At 38.0% G+C, this 27,043-nt stretch overlaps 1 protein-coding gene across 6 annotated transcripts in view; it reads left to right on the forward strand.

The window, feature by feature from the left end:
- Nucleotides 1-27,043, forward strand: part of EPHA6 (EPH receptor A6) — a 370,217-nt gene that overhangs the window by 254,237 nt on the left and 88,937 nt on the right. For 2 of the 6 annotated variants that reach the window (XM_058018768.1, XM_058018770.1), the window contains exons 7-11: nucleotides 10,064-10,111; nucleotides 10,539-10,701; nucleotides 19,054-19,162; nucleotides 21,866-21,936; nucleotides 23,826-23,951. In XM_058018768.1, coding sequence (XP_057874751.1) covers nucleotides 10,064-10,111; nucleotides 10,539-10,701; nucleotides 19,054-19,162; nucleotides 21,866-21,936; nucleotides 23,826-23,951 — 517 coding nt within the window. Of the gene's footprint in view, nucleotides 1-10,063; nucleotides 10,112-10,538; nucleotides 10,702-19,053; nucleotides 19,163-21,865; nucleotides 21,937-23,825; nucleotides 23,952-27,043 lie in introns of those variants that run through there. The other 4 variants (XM_058018769.1, XM_058018773.1, XM_058018771.1 and 1 more) reach the window with 3 other exon arrangements.

Below are 27,043 nucleotides of genomic sequence, written 5' to 3' on the forward strand. Positions count from 1 at the left end.
GCCAACTTGAATTCATAAAAATTGCACCTCATTCAGTAACTCCCATGTAGTTTTGTTGTTGTCCCTGAATAAACCCACAAATATTTATTTGATTGATTGAAACAAGCAAAAGTTTTTTAATGTATTTGCATTAGTAGTTTCAAAGTGCCCTTTTTTGATGTGCTTGTTGGGATGGCTGAGTTAACAACCTATTATTATGTACTCCTTACCGAGCTGTTAATAGCTTTAGAGTCTTTTGCTGGAATTCACCTGCTGCTCATAAACACATTTATGTTGCTCTAGGAAATTCACCAGGTTGATGCATCTTGTATTTGCAATGACCTTGTACAAACTACCTGGTTTTCATGCTTATACAAGTATTTATATTATAGTAACAAAATTCTTTAGTGGCTGGAGCAGCTCTTTTTAAAAGGTATTGATATCCATCTGTGAATTTTGTTAACAATTTTTTCAGATTGTTGTTTTTGCCACCACCAGAAATTATATTTCTGCTCAAGTTAGCTACATCAGAAATGGGCACTTCCCAAAAAAATTGAACAAAAACTTGCTGTGTCAGTTTTGAAAGTGCAAAATCAGCTTTTTGATTTACTTGCTGGTTTGTTTACTTTGCCCTTGAAATTCATGTTCAATTAATTGGAAAAAAAGATTGCTGTTTTTGCTTTACACCCCATTAACTCACCGAGGTGTTTGAAGAAAACATAAACTTAAGGAATATGCTGTATTTATTGTTGATGTATTGCCAAGTTCTGCACTACAGTCATGACACCAGAGGTGGATTCAGCCCTTCTGAGTTAGCATTACAAGACAGATGTTTGCTGTTTGCCTGCATTGAAACACAAAAAGATTTTTGCATGTGCTCACAAATGCACCAAAACATGTGATATTTCAGTGACTTTTCAATAGCTATTATATGTTTATATCAGAAGAGACTTGCATAATGAAAAGCAATACACAATCTCTATATAGAGATCAGCAGGTTCCCTCTTGCCTCTGATTTATTATTTGTATTGCACTGATTAAAGTCAAACATTAGTTAGTGTCGGATTTTGTGTTTTAGGGCCAAAATTCTTCCTCCAAAATTGATTTTTGTTGGATGGTTGAAATCTGTCTTAATATTGTCAGCATTATTCTATGCTTAAAAATGCAATTTTCTTTGAAAAGGGAAGTATTTGTCCCAAAGACACACATTCACAGTTAGCATATGAAAGACTTGTTACCATTTAACATTCATATGGTCTGAAATGAATCTTAATGACTTCAGTCATTTTTTTTCCAGAACAGAAAATCTGAATAGCAATCTGATTCAATTCAGTCTATAAAAGTAGATATTTTGCTTACTTAAATAAAAGTGATGGCTTTATTAATACCACTGAATTTGTTTTCAAGCTGTTGTATATCAATAAGGATCTTTCCTGGATTTGCCAGGCAGGAAACATTCAGTAGCAGATGAAAAGAGAAAATTCTGCATTAGTTTGCTCTTCTGATATTAAAAGTTATTTATGTAGATGATTCAAACTAAGCTGAAACCAATCTTAAAATAAGCCCAGAGATTCTACATGTCCTTACATCCTAAAAGGCTGCAACACATCTTAGAAAGGAGTTTTAAAGGCATGATTCCACAAGAGGTTTTTAGTACAGAATGTGATTTTAGTACAGAATGTGGTTTTTATGAGGATGTTTGTAGAGCTGTAAGCATCCCACAGGAGTTGAAATTTCCAAGCAAGGTGTTACAAACCTGAAAAAATATTCAGCACTGAAAGGAAGCCCTAATCCAAATCCTGGCCCTATCTGCCTGTGAATATTGTAGGGATTCTAAAAGGAAGTGAATTAAGGCAATTTGTCAGCAGCACTATTAGAGCTGAGTTCTGTGTAGCTGACTCAGTGCTGTACTATATTTTTGGATTGGTAGAATAATTTGATTTTCACAGCTTTGAACATATGTTGTGGGCTGTTGGGATTTTTTGGGAGGGAAGGGGGAAGAGTTGTTTGGGGGTTTTAGGAGATTTTTTTATTTATTTAGTAGTGTTTTTTGATGGGGGGTTGTTAAAGTAGGGTGCTGGCTGCACTGTACTGTAGCAAGTCACCTCACTGTAGAAGTCTTCTGAAAAATTGGATGATTGCTCTTGTATTGAAATTCCACTTCCCATGTAAGATGCCTCTCTGCATTTCAGTTGCCTTCACACTTCAGTAGGAAATGTGATCCCCAAAGTTTGAGTTCTGCCAGAGCAGTTCTGTGTGCACAGCTGTGATGGTACCTGTGCTGGTAATGCTGGGTGTGAGAACATTGCCTGGCCCATGGCTCAGCAACTTTGAGACTTCAGGTGTTTGGGCTGTGACTTTTTTGACATCATACAAGTTCTCTCTTTTTGTTATCTTTCTTCCAGGGTATTGCATTTTCAATTTAAATATTTCATTATCCAGTGACCTACTTCCCATCTGTAACTAGAAGTACTGTTTCTATGATATACACAGATATTTTGAAATTGGCTGAACATGTTATTGATATTGATTATTATTCACTACTTCTTGTAGTCAAGAAACTAAAATATACTCAATAAATTGTCAGAAAGTGGATTTTTTAAAAAATCCCCACAGTATTTTTTAAACACAGTTTGTAATTAAACATGTTGCCTAGGGATGTTTTGGAGGCCCCAAGCAAATTTTGTTGAAGGAATAATTAAGGAAATTCCTGGAAGAAAAGTCCATGAGCTGTAAGACACAATGAAGTCAATTTAGTTAATTCAGAAAGCCACTGATCTGCAGTTTGCTGGGCTCTGGGGGAGTGATAAGGGTAAGAATGGGGGGAAGGAACCTGCAGTGGCACCAGGACCTCGTTCAGAATTGTGAACCATGAACCTCATACACCAAAGGAATGACTTGGGAATCAGCCCATTCTATATCCATAGTACTCTGGGCTTGTTTCACAGCAAAGAAATTTTCTAATATTCACATTTTCAGGATTGCTTCTGTTTCCTGTTGCACTGTGTTTGTCAGCAGGTTTATTACATCATTTTAAAGTAAACCTTAGCGTTAGATATCCCAGGAGAAAATGTGCTTTACTGTCCTAAGGTGAATTTTGAGTACTACTTGAGTTGAATTTTTTACATTAGGAATTTAGTTTGTGCTTTTGCAGTAGCTTCCTGCTTCTTTCCAACTGGAAAAGAAACTTAAAATGAGTGAAAAGATAAGAAAAATCTTCAAGGCATCTGGGGAAGCTGGCACTTCTATATGCAGAAGTTAAGAGAGACTTCTGGAGGTCCTGGTGCAGAGGTTTTCTGTGGTAAATACTTTTAGTTAACAAACAACCATTCTCAGAGTAGCTTATTACTGCCAGAAATATGGGATTTGATATATGTGCTCATCTGACAACCCAGGCCGTGTTCCCCAGCTGCCTTTGTTATATGCTGGATTGCTCCCTGTTCCATCCCTACCTTCAGGCCTGGTTTTATTTCACTTTGGTCTCCTTGTTGGGACAATCAGCTCTCTCCTGCCTGCTGCCTTCACACTTGGCAGTCCCACTTGGCCCAGATGTGAACCACTCAGTTTTTGCTCTGCCCAGCCCTCACCTCCCTGTGCTGGTGAGAATTTAACATTGTTTTAGAGCCTCCCTGTCCTCATCTCTCTCCTCATTTAATTTTCTGCTTTTCATGCTTCACCTCACATCAACTCGTTGCTGCCTTTCCAAGTATATAATCCAATTAAAATGCATTTTGTCTGGGGTTTGACCTTTCTGTATTTTCTTTATGATTGGTTATCTCTTCTTCCCCTTTTCATGTTGACAGCTTCACTTTTATGTATGGAAAAAGTGATGAGCTGACTGACAGGCAATCAAAATATAAAATATTGAATGGCCACACAGGTAAAGGACACTTGAGTGTTTCAGCTCCCCAGACTGTTACATCTCAGATTAATCAGGAGGGAGGCCAAGGAGGGAAGGGACAGGGTTACAACCTGAAGGGGCTGATGCCTTTAAGTGCTGCAGATTTCTCCTCTGAAGCAAACACTAGAGCCATTGGCAATTTTCTATCTGGCCATGATTTTTTTGCTGCCACAGTTTTCTGCTTAGTTTAGATTGGTCCTCAGATCTTTGCAATCACTTTTCTAAATTTACTTCAAGTTCGTGGTTTAGCTGAAAACCAGAGGTACAGGATTTTTTTAGGAAGAGCTTTTTTTAAGAATCCTAATGGAATTGTTTACTTCTAGTTCTCTTATTGTAATTTTCCTACCACTCTGTGTTGCATTAAAAATTTCCCTAATCCTGTTGATCAGATTTTAATCAGTAATTAATGTTAGAAGCACATTTTTGAACATTTAAGTATTTTCTAAAATCTTCTGCCAGCATTCCTGTTAATTGATTTACTGTAGGTCAAAATAGTTTTCTAGGAGAAAATCACACACAAAATTAGTAAATGTAAAGAAACTTTCAAAGGCAGACACCAAGTTCCACAGGTGTAGTTAATTTTCTTGCTTTCAGTGTAATTACTCCTTATCTACCACAATCTGTGTAAGGTGACAAAGGTGCTATGACTAGAGGCAACAGGCATTCAGAAGTTGTATTATGAAAATATTTTATTATAAAGAAAGAAAATACTTTTTGAGAATCATTGGGGGAAAATTAGTTGTGAGAGGAGTATAGGCTCTATCAATCAGAGGCAGTTTCCATAAATTAGAGCTGTGGGGATTCTGTTTTTATTCATCACAGAGAGTAAGTACAAACTCCACAGTTTGATGTTATTTGTCTTGAATAGATTCTATTTGAACTGATTAATCAATCAATGACTACACCTAATAATTAACTACTGTGTTATCCTGATGGGTGGCACAGCATTAAAGTTCAGGTGACTATGGAGTGCCAGCATAGCTGATCCCATGGGAAAAGTAAGGAAGAATTTGGAGATCTCATTGCCCAGTGGACTAGAGCTATGATCAGTAAACATTCTGTCTTCCAGAATTGTGGTCATTCCTTTAAAATAAGGATGCTTCCTCTGTAGGTCACATTGTGTGTGTTCCTCAGACTGATGTACCTAGGAAAGAGGAAAGATGTGACCAAATGGTCTCATAAAAAATTCCTTTTTATTATTGGTGCTTTTATTTAAACATTTATAGCACCTGAATCATGAAACTCCAAATCTGCTTTACTTTAATGTGGTACTTAGTCAGCTTTGACATTGTGCTTCAGTGCACAGCATCCAGACCTGGTCCCTGTGGTATATAGATTTAATCTCTATTAGTTCTTCTTTCAGTTAAATAACAGTGCTCTGAAAAGGCCAGGCAGGATTATGTGGCTTAATACAGAATTTTCATGTTGCAGGACAATAGATATAGACTAGAAAATGTGTTTGCAAACAGCTGATAGTAAATTCAGTTGCTCTCCCTGGATTCTTTCTACACACACACACACACTTGTAAGCTGTGGGTACAATAAGTCTCCTTTAGCTGGCAGAAAGTGGAAATCCCTTTCCCTAGGGTCTGCCTAAGAAGACTTTTGTTACTCATGACACTCAATGAGCTGAATACCTCCATTGTCATTCATAAAATAAGCTAGAATAAGAGTATATAGCTCCCATTATATATACTAAATCATAGCAAATTATATTTGGTTATCTTTTTAAATTGATGAACTAAATACTGATACTATTTTTATTAGTACCATGTCTCTTTCAGCCACTCAAATATTAATGGTGACAAATATTGTATGCCTGAAAGTGCCAGGATTTTATCAGTGCTTTACTGGGAAAGTTAATCTTTTAAAGGTTATTTCAGCACTACAAGCAAAATTCAGTATTTCAGCTTTAATTTCAATTGATTTTATTTTTTTTTTTCACTAAAGATTTGGAGATAAATAATCTTTTTCTCACCTATAACATCAGTATGTGCACTCTCTGATTGCTGTAGGAATCTAAAGTGATTAAAAGGTCATCACATTTTGGTTAGCATTTATCAATATTTTTCTTATACGTGTCCACAAAGTCTTCATTTCTGTGCTCTTTTCCTCTGTACAAAGGTGGGGATAAAATTAGAGAGCAATTTTTTCACACAGGTGTGACGTGATAGTTTATCTATTTAACATAGTTATCTATTTATTTAAAATTGTGAATGTTTTTGGAGGAATCCCCTTTCTTTTAAGTATATGAGAAAACTGGTGCTAATCATCACAATAATAGAACATCTGGATATTGGCTGCTACTCTGCTGCACTGCAGAAGCAGAAAGCCTTTCATTAATATTTATCCTCTGATGGTGCTACTCCATTAAATGAGGTTGTATAGTCTTAGACCATTAGCACCATTGTGCCTTCCACTCAGCCAGTCAGTCTCTTTAGATATGAAAAAAATGCCTTATCTATAAAGCCAAGTATAAAATTAGGATAGATACAGATCCAGATGGGCAGAGGTGGCTGCAGGAAAGAATTTGATTCTGAAAGGTTTTCCTGTTCATGCACAGAGCAAACTGTCAAGGATTTGTGAACACTGTCCCTCATAATCAGAACAGACTCCATTTACAGGAAGAATCACACAAACAATAAGAAAAATACAATTTCCTTAGAAACAGAGATAGCATTTTCAAATTTCATAATATAATTCTGTTTAACTTGGATAGGTAGTCATAGAGTTAGCATTACATTCTGTAATAACATTGGCATGGCTTGCATTTGTGTTATATTTATGTTTTAATTACAGATTTTCACCAAGATAAGTTTGCAGTAGGCTATGGAAGAAGTCTTATGAATTTCCTCATATCAGATTGTGTCTCATACTTATATGAGTATATTATATTAGATAGACTCCTTGCACTCCTGTTTAACCCCTCAGCCCCTGTGTTCTCAGAGCTGATTCTTGTGAGTCCTTTGCCACCTTAAGATCACAAATGCTGCTCTGATACTGATGTAAAGCATGAGAGCATTTCTTGTGTCCTTTTTCTTTTTGTGAATGCTGAACCATGCATAGTAGCCAACTGTATATTATCTTACTTTTATGTGCCGTGGGAGGTACAGCCATATCAGTTAAACTCATGCTTTATTTTGCAGATTTTGCAGTCTGTAGTTATCAAGTACAGAATAAATGTAGTGGCCTTTCCCATTGATTCTGGCCCTGTCACTGTCTAGGTCAGAAATCTATCACAAGAGATAGATCCTCCTAGCACACAAAATCATGCTTCCTTTAGATGGAAAATAGAGTGCATGATAAGTGGGTTGATATATATCTGTATTTTGCCACAACCTGAAAGCAGGATCTGGGAAAAGCATGCACTAACATCCAAGAAGTACAGTTAGATCCTTTCATTTAAAATTGACTTTTTGAACACAGAATCCCTGCAGAAGTGAGTGCATATGGCCTATACCAGGAATAATACAAAGCATCCCATACTTCTGTGCAGACTAGAATTGTATTTTTTTTGTTGTTCTGAGTCCATCTTCAGCCTTCCTGGGAAAGATCATGGCAGAAGGAGTGGCCAGCCTTGAGAGCCACCTCCATGCACCTCTGTGGAAAGCTCTGGCTTTCCAGGTAGGCTGCAAATCAGTTGTCAAGAGAATGGAATAATGGCAAAGCATTCACTCTTTGGAGAATTCTCTGTATGAATCCAGTCCTAAAAGGCTGAATTCTTTGTGCAAAACATTCCAGCCCTGGGAATTTTCCAGCTATGAATCATTTTGTCTTGAGTTTGAGCAAATTTTTCCTCAAGCTGGTTCTCAAGCCAAGGTGATAGGTTCCCTTTCCACTATTTCACATGCAGTAACAAATCTTGCCCCCTTCCCCACATGACAGCACCATTACTTTTAAGGTTGGGTACTCCCAGACATCATTTTTCAGTCTGTGGGATGGATGGCATGAGAGGCTGCAGAAGGAAAGGACAGGGGAGGGCATGAAGAAGGGAGCATTCAGGGCTTCCTGCAAACCCAGGCAGGTGGTGAGGAACCAACAAGCCAGACAACCCCTGGAGGTGGCCAGAATACCTTCCAGAAGGGACAGGCAGTGATGGATGCCCCTCAGGAGGTTGAAGGACCCATTTTGTTGATTAAATGTCACCATCACAGCCCTTGTCACACTCATTGTCTTTGACCAACTACAAATAATGAATTATATTTGCTGCCTCCCTGTCCACACCCCTGGCTATGCAGGCCATGTATCCCAAATGAATGTTTTACACAAGCAGCACTTAGCCTGTAATAACATATAATTGATTGGTTTTTTTTCCAAAAATCATGTTGGAAACAATTTGGGAAAGAAACTATTTGGAAAAGAAAGAGTCTTTCTCAGATTCTTTTCCAAAAGTCATTCCCAGTTTTTGCTGCTGCTGGCTTTTTTCCGCAGGCTTCAGGGAGTAAATCTTGTCATTGGATCTTGGGGAATCTCTACTGATTTATTTTTTTTTAAATTCAGTTTTCACCCTACTCTTAAAGACCCTATTGCTTTTTACAATTCCATCAGTTTTTTCTGCAATCTCTCTAGCAGGTCAAAAGAAGCAGTACATTTTTAAATGGTAGGACTTGCTTTGAAGCAGTAAGGTAGTCTAGGGAAAAGAAACAGCTTGCAATAGTAATAGTTCCAGTGAAATCCCTTAGGTGCTGGTCTCTTCCTTAGCTTACAGAATCTAAATACAAATTTCCAGAGCATTCCAAAGTGTAAAGTCACTGCTCCTCTATGGGCCATGACTGAATCATGCTAATACCTGTATAAAACAAACCTTTACTGTTTACGTAATGTGCAGTGAATCTTTCCCAGATCCTTCCTTAACAGGAAGTCATGTAAACTTAATCAGAAAAAAAAAAACAAAACAACCCTTATCACTCAAACAAGTAGGCTTTCTGTCAGAAAAAAATAAGTATTTTCTGAAATTCATTAAAGCATGTCTAAAATCCACTGTATCTGTTCAAAGTGAAGTTACAACATTTCAAGTAATTGGGAGAAGTCTTATATTTAAAGTAGTAATTAGATGGTATATTAATTATAGTCTCCACCCATAACTTTACATGTACATTTTATCCTACTATTTCAATTTAAATGCATGCTCCTCACAGCTTCAAATTTTGGTAACAGACTGTAGAAAAAAATCAATACTTCCTCTTACTGTATTTTCTCAAATTATTTCCACTGTTTGAAGTGTAAGTTAAATGCAGTTATTTTTAATATTGATCATTGTTGCCTTCCTCCTGCTCCTTCCCTTAACAGAATCATGAGGCTGCTTCTGTGTGTTTGTTTTTTAATCTGGTTTTCTCAATCTCCCTGTATTCCTACTGGGGGATAGTGATCCACCTGCTGCCCTGTGCTAATGTGATTTGTTATGCATGGCTGAAGTTAACTCAGAGTGTTTTATAAATACTGTTGTTTTTATATAAAAAGTGCATGCATATTGCTGAGAAGAGGTTCAAAGTCCAACAGAATCTGACTGAAACCTAATCCTCTTCTGGTTATATCTCTTCTGTGAACTAGATTTCCTTCTGAACAGGCTGGAAGCCCCCTTTGAATAACTTACACTGCTCTAATATCACTGCATGGTATAATAATATGGTGCCCTGTGGGTGTCACAGTTGGACTGTTAAGCACATGCCAAGGACATTCCTGCTCAGTTTGGAGACAAATCCTGCTCCAAGGGAGCAAACCTAGCCTTAAGGCAGCACATAAAATATAACAGATTACTGGTTTATCAAGTAACTAATGACAGGGAATAAATGTTCTTCTTCCAAGTCATCCTCTCATGTAAAAGCATCATCCAAGACCTGTCTAGCAAAGCAGCACTCAGTTAAAGCACAGAAATTGATGTTTCTGGTCTCCACACTGGAGCAGCTGGTCTGCAGCGGTAATTCCCAGAGCCCATAATTCTCAGGGATCTCCGTGAGACTCAGGAACTCCCAGCAGCTGCCTGGGAACAACTTCCAGGAGATTAACAGGGGAGTTGGCACAGAGTATTTCTCCTTATAGTGTTTCAAAGTGAATTTCATGTATGACTACATTACAGCTACCTGGAAAGAGACATTGAGCTCAGCAGCAGTGAAGCAGTTGAACCGTGCTCAAAGTTGACAGGCTTTAAAGAAAAAGTTAATTCCTATTTTCTTTTACCCACAGGTCTACCCACGGATAGCGCCGGCATTTTGGCACTACCTGCGGGTAGAAGTGAGTAGCGGGTATTTGAATACTCCCACATCTTTATTTTGCAGCTTGGTAGTGTTTCCTGACCTCCTAGTTTGTCCATTGTGCAAAAATAATGAGCTTCCATTCTAGTTGCCATTCTTCTGTGAATGTAGTCTTGTAGTAATTCATGCTGGTTTGACTATGGTTGGGTTGGTTGCTAACCCAAGTCACAAAAACATGTCTGTATGCAGGGTTAAAGACAAAAAATCCTGAAATCTAAAAGTCAAGGCCATATCATACATTCTGACTATAGCACAGAACCAAAGTACAGAAATCCATACCTGCACCTCCTTTTATAAACACATTTTGCATTCATGAGAAGACTATGGAGCTTCAATTCTGTTATACCATTTTTGCAAAGATTGTTCAACTGAACTTGATATCATTTCTTCCCTCTTTTGTCCCTCAGGAGCATGAGCAGCTCAGCTATTCCTCCACAAGGTCCAAGGCTCCAAGTGTTATCATCACAGGTCTCAAGCCAGCCACCAAGTACATATTTCATATCAGAGTCAGGACGGCAGCAGGATACAGCGGCTATAGCCAGAAGTTTGAATTTGAAACTGGAGATGAAAGTAAGTTTCACTGAAGGGAAAAAAAAATAAATAAAACAGAAGTAGCATCTAATTCTAAACCAATGAGATATGGGGAGTTTGAATGGCTGAACCCATACCATTTGTTTATCACAAAATGACCAGTGCTATGTGATAAAAAAGAAGCCTCAGACTCACAGTTCTGGATTTACAACAACACATAGAAATGTTAGCCCAATGCTGCAGCTGAAGGAATGTTCTCTTCCATAAAATTTCTTTGTGGGTCACTTCCAAGCTAAGATGCTCTAGGATTCTCTGAGCCTTTCTTTCCTTGCAGAAGTCTTGCCTCTTGACATCTAGAAATACCCTTATCCAGGCTTTCCCTAAGTCCCAGTGAGGGACTCTTCACCCTGCAGTTGTCAGTGCTCCCAGACTCCACAAAAAAACCTGGAAACTTGTATATGCATTTCCACCAACCAGTAAACCTACTAAATTTGGCACTAAGAAGCAAGAAACCTTCCTGTTCCTACAAAATATGCAAAAAGGCTTCATGTGTGATGTTCATGCTCTGAACAATTTTATATTTGTCATGTGTTGCCCTTCATGTTCAAAGAAACATAGAAAAAGGTATTTACATGTATTTGAAAGGAAATTAGTGTAGTAGATTAAAACATTAAAACACTCATTAATTAAATTACTTTAATTAGCCAATTATGTATACCATGTTTTTCATTAGTGTTTTAGAATTCAAGTTGTTTAAGCTAATGTACAGACTCAGAACTATATAAGTGCTTCTAAGAGCACCCAGGGATTTGTGTTCCATTTTTATTGCTTCTTAACTTCTATTTCAAAAATCAATCAGGGATAGATTTCCAAGTGCTTAATGCCTAATTGGACTTTTTAAAATTTGCTGGGTACTTAAGCCAATTGGTTTGAATAGGAGTTGAGCACTTGGGTGCTTTCAAGAATTTCGGTAGATCTTGTCTGCATCTTCTGGTGCAATAAATACAGGGCTTAATTCATGTAAAAAGAAAATAGTATTTAAACCTCTGTGAGGATTCGCATTGTGAAAATGTCACTTGCCCATCTAAATCAGGAAAACTGTGGCTCCAGTGACATTTCCCTCATTGGTATTGAGGGAATCTCCTGGGAGTGACATTCCCCTTGCTCCATCCTGGCCCCGTCTCTCCTTCTCAGTGCACTGATGCAGCTGGCTGCCTGGTAAGCTTAATTTTAACATCCTTTTTGAGTATAACATCAAAGCTGAACCTGGTACTGAAATAGACTGGAAAAATAAATCTGTTTATGATGCCATGAACAGACCTAACGCAGTTTATCTCTCAATAATTCTGGTTTCTTTTACTTTTGTGTCTAAGCTCTTGCTGCCTAAACTAGTGCATGGTTTCACATAGCTGAATAAATAGAATACAGCCATGGTTTTGTCAGTATTTCAAGATACTGAGTAGCATTTACACAGAGAGATTTGGGAGAGTTGTGTTGAGATTTGGGCTGCTTGGTTCTGTCACTACCCATAAATATTAATTTGCCCTTGCTGGCCTGTGTCTGTCTTACAAACCAGTTCTGCTCCAGCTGTGTAGGAATCTCTCTTCATCATTTACTGTTCTGGCAGTGGGCAGCTCAGCTGAAAATTTTCTCATTTTTTTAATATACATTTTTCTCAATTTTTTTGAAAGAAAGCAAATAATATTAGGCCAAGGCAGTCTATTGCAACTCTTTCCAACCCTCCTCACTAGAAACAAGTCACTTGGTGATAATTCCACTTTAGCAATTACTTTTTGTGGACTTTGAATTATATTTGAATTAACTCAAAAGTAGCATTTTCATGAGAAGGCTGGGAAGAATAGAGTGATTTAAAAGTCTGTGTTATGAAAAGAGAATTTATCAACCAGCAGTCTCATGAAAATAACAAAAAATATTATATGTCCTGCATTTGATAAAAATCCTCTTTAATCAACCTTAAATTGTAGCATCCTTCAGCTCCCTGCCAAATGAACATATTACAGTAAAGAAGAATTAATTCCCAGAGCAGATGCAGGTAAACATCCAAAGTTATTCCATTTACCCTGCTTGAATGTTGACAGAATTTGTTAATAGATGGTGCTATAGCAAGAAATCAAAAATTAAGTTTTTTCTTTGATAGCCTAATTATAGAAAATTAATGATTCATTAGCTGTGACATGTGTATGTCAATGTCCTAAAACACATTGTCCTTTGGCAGGACAGCGTCCTGGGTGAAACACTACCTGGGTCACTTCAGTTATAAAGTTATAAAGGGTAAAATAGCTACATCATCACCAGCAACACTAAAACATTTTGGTGGGATTGCTGAAGGTGGTGCATGAGGGAGAGAAGAGCAAATCTGCAGCAGTAGTGGAAGAAGTTAGTTATCAATGCTGATGTGCTTTTTGGGAAGCACCCTCACTTACTGTACCACAGACTGAGGCAGCCACAGCCTGGGGAGCTCTGCTGTGAACTCTTCTCCCTGCTGCAAAGAAAAATAAGTGGAGCATCCATAAGAGTAAAATTTGTGTTTTCTTTTTGATAGGAAATGGAGCTACCTAGGATAGTCAGAAAAATTCTCCTCAAGGAAGCAGGAATGGATGAATGGATGCTAACAGGCATTTCTCCCCTTTTGAAACCCCAGAACTGCACCTGGGAAATGTGAAACCTTTCCAAAGCACAGCAGCCACCACTTGTGACTTTGTTTCTTGTTGCCATTTTATTCAGTCTCTGTTTCAGCACCTTACAGGCAAAGCACTGGTGGCAAAGCTGGCGGGTTTTCATGCACTGCAGCACACACACAGCTGCCACTGCTGGGGCTTTAAATGGGAGCACAAACCTCACTTGTAGCTCCTGCTTTTATCTGTCAGAATTACCAGCTATCTGAATCACCACAGAAACACTCTGCTCCTTCCTAACAGAGAATGAAATGTGTTCTGACAATTAAGAAAAACATTTTTCCTAGGGCAGAGATGCTTTAATCTCTGACTGTAACCACTCTGTTTTTTTTTTCTCCTCTCTTCTAACCAGCTGGTTTTGGAATATCTTTTTTGGTTGATTGGTTTTGTTGGGTTCTTTTTTTTAATTAATGATTATTTTTATTTTTTTTCTAGAGAAGTTTTTTATTTACATTACCTCAGAGGTCCTTTTGCACAGAGGAATTTTTAAAATATTGGACAATTTACAGCTTTTAGGCAGTTTCCATGCCTAAGCAGGGCTTTATCTAAAATCAAGGTATTTTCCTTCTTGGCCTTCTCATCATTAGGAAAAAATAATCTGCAGGTGGAATGGTTGGCTTGTTCTGAAAGGGACCTAAGGGACAAAGTAGCATTCATGCACATTTATGCACTGTGTACTTGTGCTTGGGCTGGACAGAGTAATAAATGTGAATTTGTGAATGTGAAATGTGAATTATGATATTTAATCCAAAAGCAATGCAGACTTTGTATGCTTTAAATTATTAACAATACATTTCAGAAATGCTAATGGAATACCTGATTAGGTGTTTTATAAAGTTGAAGACTGTGAAAAAGTAATTGGCTGAAACTGCAGTCTTGATGGATCAATAACTTTAATTTCTTTACCATAGTCTCAGGTGGTGGTTTTTGTGTATTGCCAGAAAATTCTGCTGAATTTTCACATTCTTCTCCCTCTTCCTACATCCAAAAAATCTATCTCTAACTTTTCATCCTCAAATCAAGCTATTTTGGGTTTGCCACTTGATGTGACTCCATTCTTTCCAGAACTCCAAAGCCCAAGAAAAGGGTCCTGAATCATTGATTCCAGTGCAGGTTTAAGCACATGTCCTGATTCATGCCATGACAGAGAAGCTATCCTAAGGATTTTTAGAAAAATCTGTAGTATTACCAATGCAAAATTGAGTTTTCATGGTTTTTTTATGATTTTTAATGTTTTGACAATAGTAAATTGAATTTCTTATTGAAACAAAAACAAATCAGATGACACACATCTCATATTTAGAAACTTCTTGTTAGATGTCTCCCCACCTCTGCCGAATCCTACTGTTGGTTCAGTATTAGTCAGCTCTGGATACCAAAGAATGTCTCAATTAGTCTTTAATTATTTCCTTGGTGTGTTTAATACTTTTAGCCATTTTTTCTTCACATTTGATTTTGGGAATCAAATCTGATTGCACCACTGCATGTCTCCAGAAAACCCAGACTTCACTTCTCCTCTGCATTTCCTAAACAAGAGCAACATCCTCATTCAGATCTCAAACTGGCTGCACAGGCTTTCCATGTATCCACTGGCCAGGAAGGATATTAGGGGGAAACACTCTGAAGAAGTATTTCAAGTGGATAGGCACCAAAAAGTTTTACATTCTTATGCTAGTGACAGTCCCTTTTAAGTTCACCTTTGCCTTCTCATTTCCCCTTTGACTGGAGCCCATCAGCTCACTGTATCACAGGAACTGCACAGGGAATACATTTGCACTTGTGAAAATGTAAAGGTTGCCCTAATGAGACTTTGTGTTTTTCTTACCTGTTGTTCTTAAGCACTGTTGTTTACAGTGCCCTGTAAATCCCCCTGACAGCCTGTTCCTGTCTGTTAGAGCTCCAGCACTCGCTGTCCACACTTATCTGTCTTACAGCTGCTCACTGTTATCAGTCTGGCTGTCTTGCTGTCACTTTTTTATCTTCCAGTCTGCTGGAGGGTCTGATGCCTGATTGATGTCAAATTGAAGTGGCCAAGGGATGTAGCTGAGAGACAGAAGTGAGCTGTCACTGGGGCTTCCAGCTCTTTCATACCAAATACACCAACTTGTAAAATGTTCTGGAGAAATGTGCTCAAAGAAAGAGCAGAGCTGAAAAGATTCTCTCTGGTTTTCAGCCTCTTGCACTGGGACTAAAACATGTGCACAATTTCTTCCAGTGTGCCCAGTGAGGAAAAGAGGAAGCCTCAGGGTATTTCCCTTCAGCCCAGAGGGGAGGGAAGCTGCTCCTCCTCCTTACATTTGGATGAAGAAGGTAGAGAGAAGGTGAGACAGGGCATGGATGTAAAAAGTGGATTGTAGGGGCAGAACTGACACCAGGCTGGATGCAGAGGGGATTTCTGGGCATGGTGTTGAGCAAGGAAGCTGAAACAATGCAATTAGAAACTTCAAGCATCATTTCAGGCATATAGCATGAGTTAAGCATGGAGAGCAATGGCAGTGAGGAGTTTATCTGGATCTAAGCTACTGGGTGCATATATAATCCATGCTGTAGATTTAAAATCACTTGGACTAATCGCATCAGTAGCAGGTAAAATGTGCTTGAAGAGTTATGCCACCCAAACATTGCAGTAAACTACTGAAACATCTTGCATAAGTCATATATTCTCCCTTTTTCTTGTCTTAACTACTCATTTTTAAGTGTTTTCTTTCCAAGTGAACTCACTTAGGAGACAGGTGGACAAAATAGAACCAGACTAAGCCGTCAGCCCAGTTAGAGGGGTGTTAAGCTCCCTGAGCTCTGCTCATGGTTTATGATAAAGTTCAGGTGCCCTGGACAGTGCAGAGACAACAAAATATTGATTTTAGCTATAGGAATGCTGGCCATATTGTCCAACATGAGATTCTGGAAAAAAATGCTGTGTACTTCTGTGATTAGATGCAGCACTCTATGTACACACAAAGATATGAAATGAGGTTGCAGGGACTCATTTCTTTTTTTGTTTTTCTGTTTTTCTGTCTTGTATAATCCAGAAGTTCTGAGGAGAAACACAGGGTCATAGACAAATATACACAGAAAAAAATAAGAAAGGAAAACCAGGAAGTGACAAAAAATATTCAAGAGCGTGCACAACAGAAACAAATAATGCTCTTAGTATTTACAACTTCACCATAAGACAAAGCTGGAGAAATGAGAAAAGAGCAGAGAGTTGAGAGACACATAGAATTTAATTTAGAATGGTAAAATGCTGTAAAAATTCTAGGTATTGAGAGTCTCTGATTACTGTCTTCTCAATGCCTAAATAGTTTTTTGTGGAACCTTTTACCTCTATGTGATAAGTCTGTGTACAAATATTTACATCATTTTGCCTTACCAGCCTCTCTGTCAGTTTTTAATAAATTCACATTTTCCAATTATTCTTGTCTGTCATTTGACGTTTTTATCTGACAGGTAAATTAAGGTCACCTGGAAGTTTCAGGCTTGAAAACTCCTTGTAGTGATTTAACTACATGAAAAAAAAATCCTCATGTCTTCAACTCTGTAAAATACAAACAAGAGAAACAGAATTATCACTTTTCAAGTAGGTACAGTCTCAGCTAGAAATCTGTATTGTTTACAGGCAGAAAGAACATAAATCAGTCTGAATTTCTCCCCTTCATTAATGTGACTTTGGTTCCTCATAGAAAAATGTATGTTATTAAATGGTGGATTGGATTCTGTTTTAGCTGGAACACAAAAAAAGAGCAGCTCCATCCAGAAATGATCCAGGACACATCTTCATCTTGGTACTTACGGTACAAAGATGCTGCTGCTTCTTTGGGCCATGGCATCAGCCCCTACATTTGCACCAGGAAGGTTCCTGGGTTGTTGCTTTGGCAATGAACGTCTGTTGATAAAAATCACAGTTAATTTGTCTTTTGACAAATTTTGCTGTTAATTTTGTGCTCGCGTTTTGCTTTCCTCCTGCCAAATTCACTATTTTTGCACACATCTTCTTCCTATTAAAAACAAAAGGAGAGCTGCAGTTTGTCCACTTCAGAGATGGGCAGGAAAGATTTCTCTGAAACCTTCTCCATGCACAACTTCAAACCTTGCCTGACTTTAATAATCTTTGCCAGATTTAGCACAACCCTCACTAGTCTGAAAATTGTATTCAGCATTGGCATTGTTACTTGTGTGGTATGATATTTGTTATGTTGCATTTCTCCAACTAAACCTGAGCCTGAGTGGAAGGTAACACAGAGCTGGAATCCACTGCCATAACATCACTAGATATCATTTAACTGTTCAGTCAATATTTGCTCCATCATTTCTTGGAAGATGTGTATATTTAACTTTTCTGGCCACTGAATCCCTTGTAATTTACTGCCTGTGCATGCTTCCATCAAATTATTTGGACAGAAAGCTAATGGCAGAAACCTAAAAATTCGTTTTGCTGAAAATTGCTCTTACAAAGCCAGTTTACACCATGAGTTTTTAAGCCACACACAAATCTTGTTAGAAGCCAAACGCTTTTCTAGGAAACAGTGTTTTATGAGGATTTGGATAGCAATGTGTTCATTGCATTGAGCTGCATCAGCTACAAATTGACACAATATCACCTGCTGAGCTTTCTAGACAGCAGCCTGGGTGATTTCCCTAAGCTTTAATCACCTGATGCCTAAAGAAAGCTGAAAATTTCACTTATTGAATTGTTTGCAAGTTTAGCAAATCAAAGTTGCTTCCCTGATGTAAAAATTATTCCCTTTTCTGTATTTACTCCTGTTTTCAGAAGCCATTGAAGTGAATTATTTATTCTTCTTTCAATACAATGTTTTATTTCCCATGGAAATAGTAAGAATTGGGTAAATGTCATGTGGTGTAAATGTTCAAGTGGAACAGAGTTTAACAAATAAAACTTTGGAGTCACAAGACAGGAGACAGAAAAAAGGAGCCTAATTCTTTTTCTGCTCATGTCGTATTTGGACAGTGAGGACCACCTGGACTATAAGTAGGTAAATACTCCATGTAAAAATTTAATATTACACACTATAAATTAACAAAATTAGGAAGTGAGTGGATCATTTCAGGTGATCTTTTTAGCTCCTAAACATCCTACAAAAAAGCAAAGAGAAAAACAAGAGGCATAAGCATTTATTTTTTTGTCAGCTACAGTGTTGCTAATCACCAAAGCATGTTATGATAAACTATATGTATTTTGTGACAATGAAACTGAACAGCAGACATGCTAAAGAATGTGTGAAGCTACAAATTAGGTGTGGTGTGGAGGTTTTGCTTTTCCTTTCTCCTGAACCCAATTTAGTATCTTCACATACCCAGCACTGCTGCTGACTTCACTGGGACAGGGGGATGGAGACAACTTCTGAATTAGGTGCAGGATTGAGATAAGCTAAGGAAGAAAATACAATTTTGTGTCCAAAATCCTGTCATGTTCAAACTTTAGTAAATTGCAAGTGTCTGATAATGACAAATCCTCCTTTCAGAAACCTGCAAATATCTTCTCCCCCATCCTAGTTGGGATATGGATTATGGTTTCTTATTTCACAGACACATTTGCATCTGATGCCCTTGCTGAACACTGAAGAAAACATTAAAAAAAAATTGCAACATTTGACCATTGAAATTATTTCAGCCATTCTCCAAAATCCCTGGATGATGGATGGAGCATCAACCCCTTTTCTCTGTGCTTCTCTTTCAGCTTCTGATATGGCTGCAGAGCAGGGACAGATTCTTGTAATTGCCACGGCTGCTGTGGGTGGATTCACTCTGCTGGTCATCCTCACCTTGTTCTTCCTCATCACTGGCAGGTAATGAAAACATTGTTCTCATATAGTCCCATCTAAAATTAAGAATTTAAGAATAATATTCAAGTCATTAAACCACATTTTCAGAGCTACAATTAGGGTTAGACAAGGTGGAATATCCTCTTTGTTCAGCCCTGGTCCTACAGTTCTTTTGTAAGTGTGGTTTTTCATAAAGACACAGTTTGGGAAGATAAGAAATTATGTGAAATCAAGAAGTAGTATGGGTATTTAGAAATAAGTTTCTGGACCTCTTGCCTTCAGAGTGATCATTTAAAAATGCAGTATACCTGCTGTGCCCTCAAGGCTCTGACATTACATGGAAAAGAGAAAAATAAAAAGAAGGAGAAAAAGAAGGAAAAAATCCTCACAGTGTATTTTACAAAATCTCGTAACTATCAATTGCAAAACTTTAGGGAGTGCCCTGCTCAGATATCAACAGAGGGTGCTGCACTTTTAGATTTGTAATTACACATCTGTTTTGTTGGTATAGCATTACCTCTAATTTGAACACAAAGTGAAGTTCTATCAGTGCGGGCCAGAGATTTTTTTGCAATACCCTAAACATGGCACTGCAGTAGCTGCCATTATGTGACTTAATGTTCTCTATGCTAAATAATAAAACCAGTTAAATCTAGCATTCTGGTGAAGGTAATGAGAGCAGTTAACCTTGGAACATATTGTGGCCTTAGATAATCTTAGAGGCTGAGTAAATATTCCTGCAATTACTACAGAAGGTGACAAAGAGTAGGATGTTTCAGAAGAAAGAGGAATTATTTAGACAGAGACAAATTTCCAGAGAAAATGATTGTGTGGAATCCATATGTGAAATCCTGAAACAGCTCAAACACTTCCTTTAGGAAAAAAATCACTAAACTTGGGAATGAAAAAAAAATTATGGAAATTGTTTTCTTTCTGTTTCTTCCTCCTGTTTTCTAATGTTAAGAATATCAGAGATTCTCTTAGCTTTCTACTGCCTTACTCAATGGGACCATTTCAATTATGTAAGATAGGAATTCATTTTGCTGTGCTGCTTAAATGCAGTGATAAGAGCATGTTCCACAGAAGACAGAGCAAGGAGATTTTGAATAAATACTCAATTTACTCTAGGACTGGAGGCAAATTTCAGCATGAAAAATGGCACTGGTACCCTACAGATGTGCTCTGCTTCACTGTTTAGAATTACCAATTTGATGAGCTGTCGAGTCTCAGGGCTGCTGATGAGCCTATTCAGAGTGGAGAGGCTGGGTGAAATGAGCACCTGCCTCTGCACTCTGCTGGGTCATTATCCACCAGGAGCAAGCAGGAAGCAGGGCTGTCAATTGCAGATAGGAATATGGAAGCAACAGAGGCTTCAACACACAGGACTGGGGTCCTGGCTCAGTTTCAGGACATGGGATGTTAAAGCTCAATCTAATTCAGCCTGATCTCCCATTGCTCTGCAGCCAGCATGAGCAGAGAATGAGGAGACTCCTGCACTGGTGATTAGTCACTGGCTTCTGTAGTCAGACTTTGGGGCCATGGAATTTTAGGAGGATTGGGTGAATTTGAAGTCTTGTTTCTTTGCCTGTCCCCTTGGGCAAGCACTTGGAGTGTAAGAACTTGTGTTTAGGGCTCTGGACAGGTGGCACCCTACAGACCACTTGTTCAGGTCCTAAAAATGGCACTGGCATCCTTAGGGAGTCCCAGCAACTGGTGTTCAATCTCAAGGTTTCCACAGGGTCTGAGAATCCACTGGTTTGCATTCCCCCACAAGGGCACATCAGCCTCAGGAGTTTCTGCCCTTGATTTCCTCCTCATCACCTGTGTAGCAGTGAATGAACTTGTGACTGTTCCTACTGTGTTTTAGCAGTTTAAACAAACCGTTGAAATGAGGTGGGCGTGTTCACCTGTTCCTCCAAGATCTTCACTCTTAAAATAGATTTACTGACTGTAATTATTTTTGTTTAATTTTATAATGCTGTTAATGTTCACACACATCCACAGGCACTGCTGTGCTCCACAGGCATCAGAGCCTCAACAACCCTTTGCTGTCCCTTAAACCAAAAGATTTCCCTCTAAACAGTAATTTTTAGGCTGCTCAGTGAGTGACAAAGAGCTGTAGGACCAAGAGCAAATACTTTGTTTTTTCTTGACTGAAACAGTTGGTCCTGCCTATGACCTCCTAAATCAGCATTATCAGACCTGCAGGTAGGCAGTGTTCAGCAGCTCAAACTACACAGAGCCACTCAGCAAAAGAGAAAAAAGGGGTCCTGATGTGAAAAAATATTTTCTTTTCTCATGAAACATGGGGAAGTCATTATAATTCTGTATGAAGAAAATGAGAGAGTATTTTACCCACTGTATATGAAAGTTAGTGGGATAAGGTTTAATTACTACAGGTCTATGTATGCAAACAGGAACCCAGGAAAGTAATAATTTATTGAAGTATCAGAATTCCCTGGAGGAGTCAAACATAAAAAAAAGTATTACATCAAACTTAAACTCAGATAGTCATTGTCATGCTAATCATTCAACCATGATTTGTTTTTCTTTGTTTATAATCTATTTGTATTTCATCATGCATATTTCCCTCTTTAGATTCATAAGTAAATATATTTCCAAAGGCAAAGAACTTAGCTTTCATAAAATTGCAGATAAAACTCAGTGTACATCTGTTTTATTCATGGCAAGTATTTTATATAAAACCTCACTTGTTTTTCTTGAAAGATGCCAGTGGTACATAAAGGCCAAAATGAAATCTGAGGAGAAAAGAAGGGCTCATTTGCAAAATGGACACTGTAAGTAGTTCAACACTATATTATGTCTATATCATGTTTTAAATGAAGAAAGCCCTCTGTTTCCTGAACACATTTTGCCCTTGATGTTTTAATCAGGTTATTTGAGTAGTTCCTTCTTGTCTGCATCATCAATGGTCTTCATTTTTGTTTGCAATTTCACTTAAATCTATTGTTGAAGGGATTTTTGGTATTCAGCTTATAATATTTAGCAGATTTTCAGGTTTATTTCTTTAAATTCTCAGTTGTTCTGGACATTGGATTTCTGCCTCAAAATTCCTCTCCTGGTGACTGTATGACTTATTTGTTTCTAGTTCTCTTTGGATTTAGGGATCCACACTTCCAGCCAGCCAAGAAATAAGAAGTGGAATGGGTTGTCTTCCCTCATGTTCCTGCTCACTGATCAGTACAGTGAGATAAAATCCTGGTGATCTCTCATGGGCAATAATTAGTTTCTATAGCTTAGTTTATGTAGCTTAGTTTAGCTACCTACTTTAAATTAGTTGCTTCACTGTTTCCTGTTAGAGTAACAATTTAAATGTATTTTTTTTTATTCAAAGGGTATTGCGCAAAGGGTATCAGATTTTATTCTTTCATCATTTTGATAACATCTCTGGAAATGCTATGATCAACACAGAAGTTACCAGAAGTAAAATATTTTTCCAGGTGACACCACTATATCGAGCCAAGCGTCTCTTGCTGTCAAGGAAGAGGGCACATTTGCCCATAAAGTATACTGCCTAGAAAGATGGTTTTGTCATTTGTTTCCAAGCATGGCCAGAAATAAAGTAAGACAAAAACCCTCCTCCTGGAGAGTTTGATATATGCCTCTGAGACCGTGGCTGAATTTGAAAAAAGCCTCACTCAGTGTCTTTCAGGCCAGGGTAAATGGTGACTGTATTTCATGTTGACACAAAGCTTCATCTCAGAGCCTTCCCATTCATTTGTAGCAATCTCAGCATCACACTGGAGGGGGCAAGTCTCTACTCATATATGTGCTCCACAGAACCAAGAATAAAGAGGAATTACTGTTTTAGGCTCAGCTATTAACTGACAGGAGAAAGAAGGCTGAGAAATGCTTCATTCTTTTTAAAAGGATTTTCTGGACCCAGCTGCAGATGCCTCTCTTTGTCCTGATAAATTGATGGATTATTAGCATCAACTTGAGTTTTCCAGAACTTAATCACAATATGGCAGCAGCCTAAAAGAATTCCCACACAAATAGTCCAGAAGAAACAGCACAAGTTCTTGAACATGCTACACTGAGGAACACAAGGGATATCAGCCATGCCAGAAAATGACAGCTTGTTGGAGCCTGCCAAAGCAATCTGGCACCAACCCACTACTGCCATGGCCATCTCCAAGGAAACAGACAGAAATTATCTTGAAAATGGATTTGGATATTTTTGTTGTCGTCTTGCACCTGGCTCTCTGGCTGTTCCAGCTGATCAGAAGAGAACAAAGCAGCACAGCCCTCCAGGACTCATCCTTAGAGAAAGGGAACTCAAAGATTCGACCTATTTGGCAAAACAGGATGTTCAGCCATCTACTCCTAAATGAAAGGGGAAAACTAGAAACAACTGTTTTCAAAGCAAAGGACAGATTGCCTCAATTGCCCAAGGAGCAGCAAAGGGGAAGACGAATTGCTTTGGCAATAATCACTGTTGTTTTGAGGCCGTGCTTTTCCCCATATCATTGAGCCCCCACTTGGTGTCTCTGCAGAGCCTTTTTCAAGTGACCAGCTTCTTCTGTTGGCTTCTGAAATTTTAAACCTGGAAGATATTATTTTCAGTCCTTTCAATTATCTAGTCAAAAAAAAGTAAAGAAAACTATTGTTGCAATGCATGAATGTCAAGGAGTTCCTGATTCCTCTTGTTCTCTGTTTCTTGCAGTACATTTCCCAGGACTCAAAACATACATAGATCCAGACACTTACGAAGATCCTTCTCTTGCTGTCCATGAGTTTGCCAAGGAGATTGATCCTTCAAGAATTCGTATTGAAAGAGTCATTGGGGCAGGTAAAACTATCCCTACTGTAAAAACATCTCTAGGCATGGCAAGACTGCTTTTCATAAGTTTTAGGAAATCGATTCATTATCAGCTTTTGTGTAGGATTGATTTTTTGCCTGGTTTGTTGGGGCTTTTTTGTTTTGTTTCAGATGTATTCAAAACACTGTGTCACTCAGCATGTGCCGTAGTTATTGTCATGGATTCTCAGTCACTGAGGGTGAAATTAGATCAGAATCTCTTTCTATGGGGATATAAGTTCTGAATAGAGAACACTGAGAAAAACTTTTTCTCAAATAGAAAACTGGAGGAGTATGAGGGAGGAAAAGGAGAGGCTGGCTTTGGATAGGCTTTTCTGTCTGGAGGAGGATCACTGGCAGAGAGGGAGAAGAGGAAGATCTGTTGATAAGATGTAGACAGTATGAAAAATGATGCCCTGTAATCCTTTTTTTTTATATATTGTTTCATATATCTTAGTCACTCTAGAAAGGAAGGGTATTTTACAGTTTAAACCCCTCATTCAATGATATGTTACTGCACTGATAACCATGGAAATATCCCCAGTGTTGCTAAGTGTTTTATGCACTAGAAAATGTTGTGGAATAATCCTAGAGAAATAAAACCAGTTGTGGTAGCAGACAGGAGAGAGAAAGTAAAAGAGAAAATTGTGTTTCACATTGCTGTCCATAGTGCTGGAGTGCCCCAGTTTACCTGATCATCTGCAGCTGGAGCTGTGCACCTCTGGAATTATGAGCATGGGAGAGCCCCCAGAGGGCTGAGCTCTGCAGGGAACATTCAGTTTGCTTTCTTCTATTTCTTCCCTTGCTTCAGACACACTATAGATATTGATGTCTTAGATTATAAAGCAGATTGAGCCACATTCCACATCTGTGTAACTGCTGGTTTCAGTCGAATACAACAGACAAGGATTAATTGTTTTAGTTCAGATTAAAATTGTGTCCTTAATCTCAGTTTAATTCATTTATGAAAACTCTTCTCTCAGCTTCTCTGCTTTCTTGTATGCATGGAACTGTGTGCTTTGACATATTTTACTTTTATGGGTTTTATTTTTGTGATTTTTATTTTATAAAATTACATAGGTAATTTGTCAACTTCAACAATATTCACCTAACAGGACTTGCAAACAGGTTGCAATGAAATTTAAACCCATTTCCGTGCATACAAGATACAGTTTAAGCACCATGGCTGAGGCAGGGAGAGTACAAATTCCCACACAGTTCTTCAGTAACTGCTCAGGGACATAACATATCAGTATAATTCTCAGCAGTCCTAAAGATCTCTGTGCATTCTCTCTAATTCTGTACTACACATTTCAATTGGATAAAACATGGATTTCTTATCACAAGAGAATTACTATTAAAAGATGTTTACAGTTTTCACCTAAGTGAAACCAAAAATCAACATCTTTTTTAACAAGTCAGTTAATAGATTCACTTCTAAATTTGTTCTGTTTTGACATTTATTATTTTTCCATATATTTATTTTGGACATTAATTCTCATTTTTAATTTCTGTAACTTAAAATTTGTAAACAAAAATTATTTTCTTTCAAGAACCAAAATACTTCAATCTGAAACTGCCAAAGTAAAATCACAAATACTTGAAAAAACAAAAAAAAACAGCATTTCTGGTCATGACATTTTTAAAACTGTTCTTCTCCTGAAAGCAGTTTCCAGTTTGTTTTTGCAGTGGAAAAAGTCATGTCCAAAAGTTCTTGATAATTTACTACTTGCAGTTCTGATGGCTGTGACATTCAAGGCAATTATTTTTAGTTAGTTTCTTTTCTCAGCTTAACTCCAACCTAACTCTGTACCCAAGTTATACTTTAAAGTATTTGGCAATTATATCTCACCCGTACACATTTTTCTGCTCCATCTCTTCTTGCTGTTTGGTTTAAGGTTCAGCCTCTCTTCAAGGAATGAATTCCCAGAGTTACTTTATCAAATCTGTCTTAAAATTTACAATTATCCTCCTATATTCTTTGTTAAAATGTTGAAACTCAAGGAAGAGACCAACTCTTCAGTTTTTCCCAGAGCATATAATATTCTTTGCATGATCTAAATCTCCTGCAAGTTCTCCCACAAGCGTAAAGACTGAAATGGGGAACTGAGTCGAGCTGTATTTGGTGCTGTGACCTTTCAGTTCTATCAGCAGCCTCTGTCTGTGCTGTGAGACATTTGTTCTGATCCCATGCAGTAATACCAGGCTGCACATCAGAATTTTAAGTGACTGAATACTCCTGTTTCACTTTCAGTATCACATATGCCCTGCTGAATGCAGAAAGGGATGTGTGGTTTGCACAGATTAAATTTCTAGACTGCTCAATTAGCTCCTTTTTGTATAATATTCAGGAAGGTGGGTGAGGTTTCTGTTATTAAACCAGAGATTATTTACATTTTATTAAAACTGAACAGGCAGTGGACTCTATCTTTTTCTCTAGTTGTGATCAGCCTTTTCCCTGGAGCAAGGTAAAATGTTGACTTCACTGACATCTGGCTCTTAGCTTGAACTTATTACACATGCAGTCATGAACATCAGCTGCTGCAGGGTCAACATTTATCCTGTTTATCTTCAAACTTGAGCACTGAGAATGAGATTCTTAGATGTGAAAAAACCCCTTTGGTTGAACCCATTCCCCTTTTGACTTTAAAAACATTGAAAATTCTTTATCTGAACAGAAGTGTAGAAAAGCTACTGTGGGATGAAATCTTGTCAAAGTCTCGGTGTAAATAATTCAATGCTTTAAATTTTACCATTGATCTCCATCTAGTCTAAAGCACAAGTTATTATACACCTTAGGTTTCTGTCTGTTCTGTAGCTGGTGATCTCAAGTTTGACATCATGTAACAAAAAAAACTGCTGGTAGTCTTTATGTTCACCAGTTTATCAATCCCAATATCCAAGAGGAGGGAAATATCTTTCTAACTTTCCAAATCATGCATCCAAAAAAAGTGAAAGAAACAGGGGTTCTTCCCCCTGCTTTGGATGTTGTACAGATAATAAAGCTTGGAACTGCAAGTTGTTCAGCTGCCTCCTTCAGTTTAATTCATTTTAAAGCACTTGGTAACAGCCTTTTACAGTCC

Source organism: Melospiza georgiana, chromosome 2 (assembly GCF_028018845.1).
Source record: "Melospiza georgiana isolate bMelGeo1 chromosome 2, bMelGeo1.pri, whole genome shotgun sequence".
NCBI classification, from domain to species: Eukaryota; Metazoa; Chordata; class Aves; order Passeriformes; family Passerellidae; genus Melospiza; species Melospiza georgiana.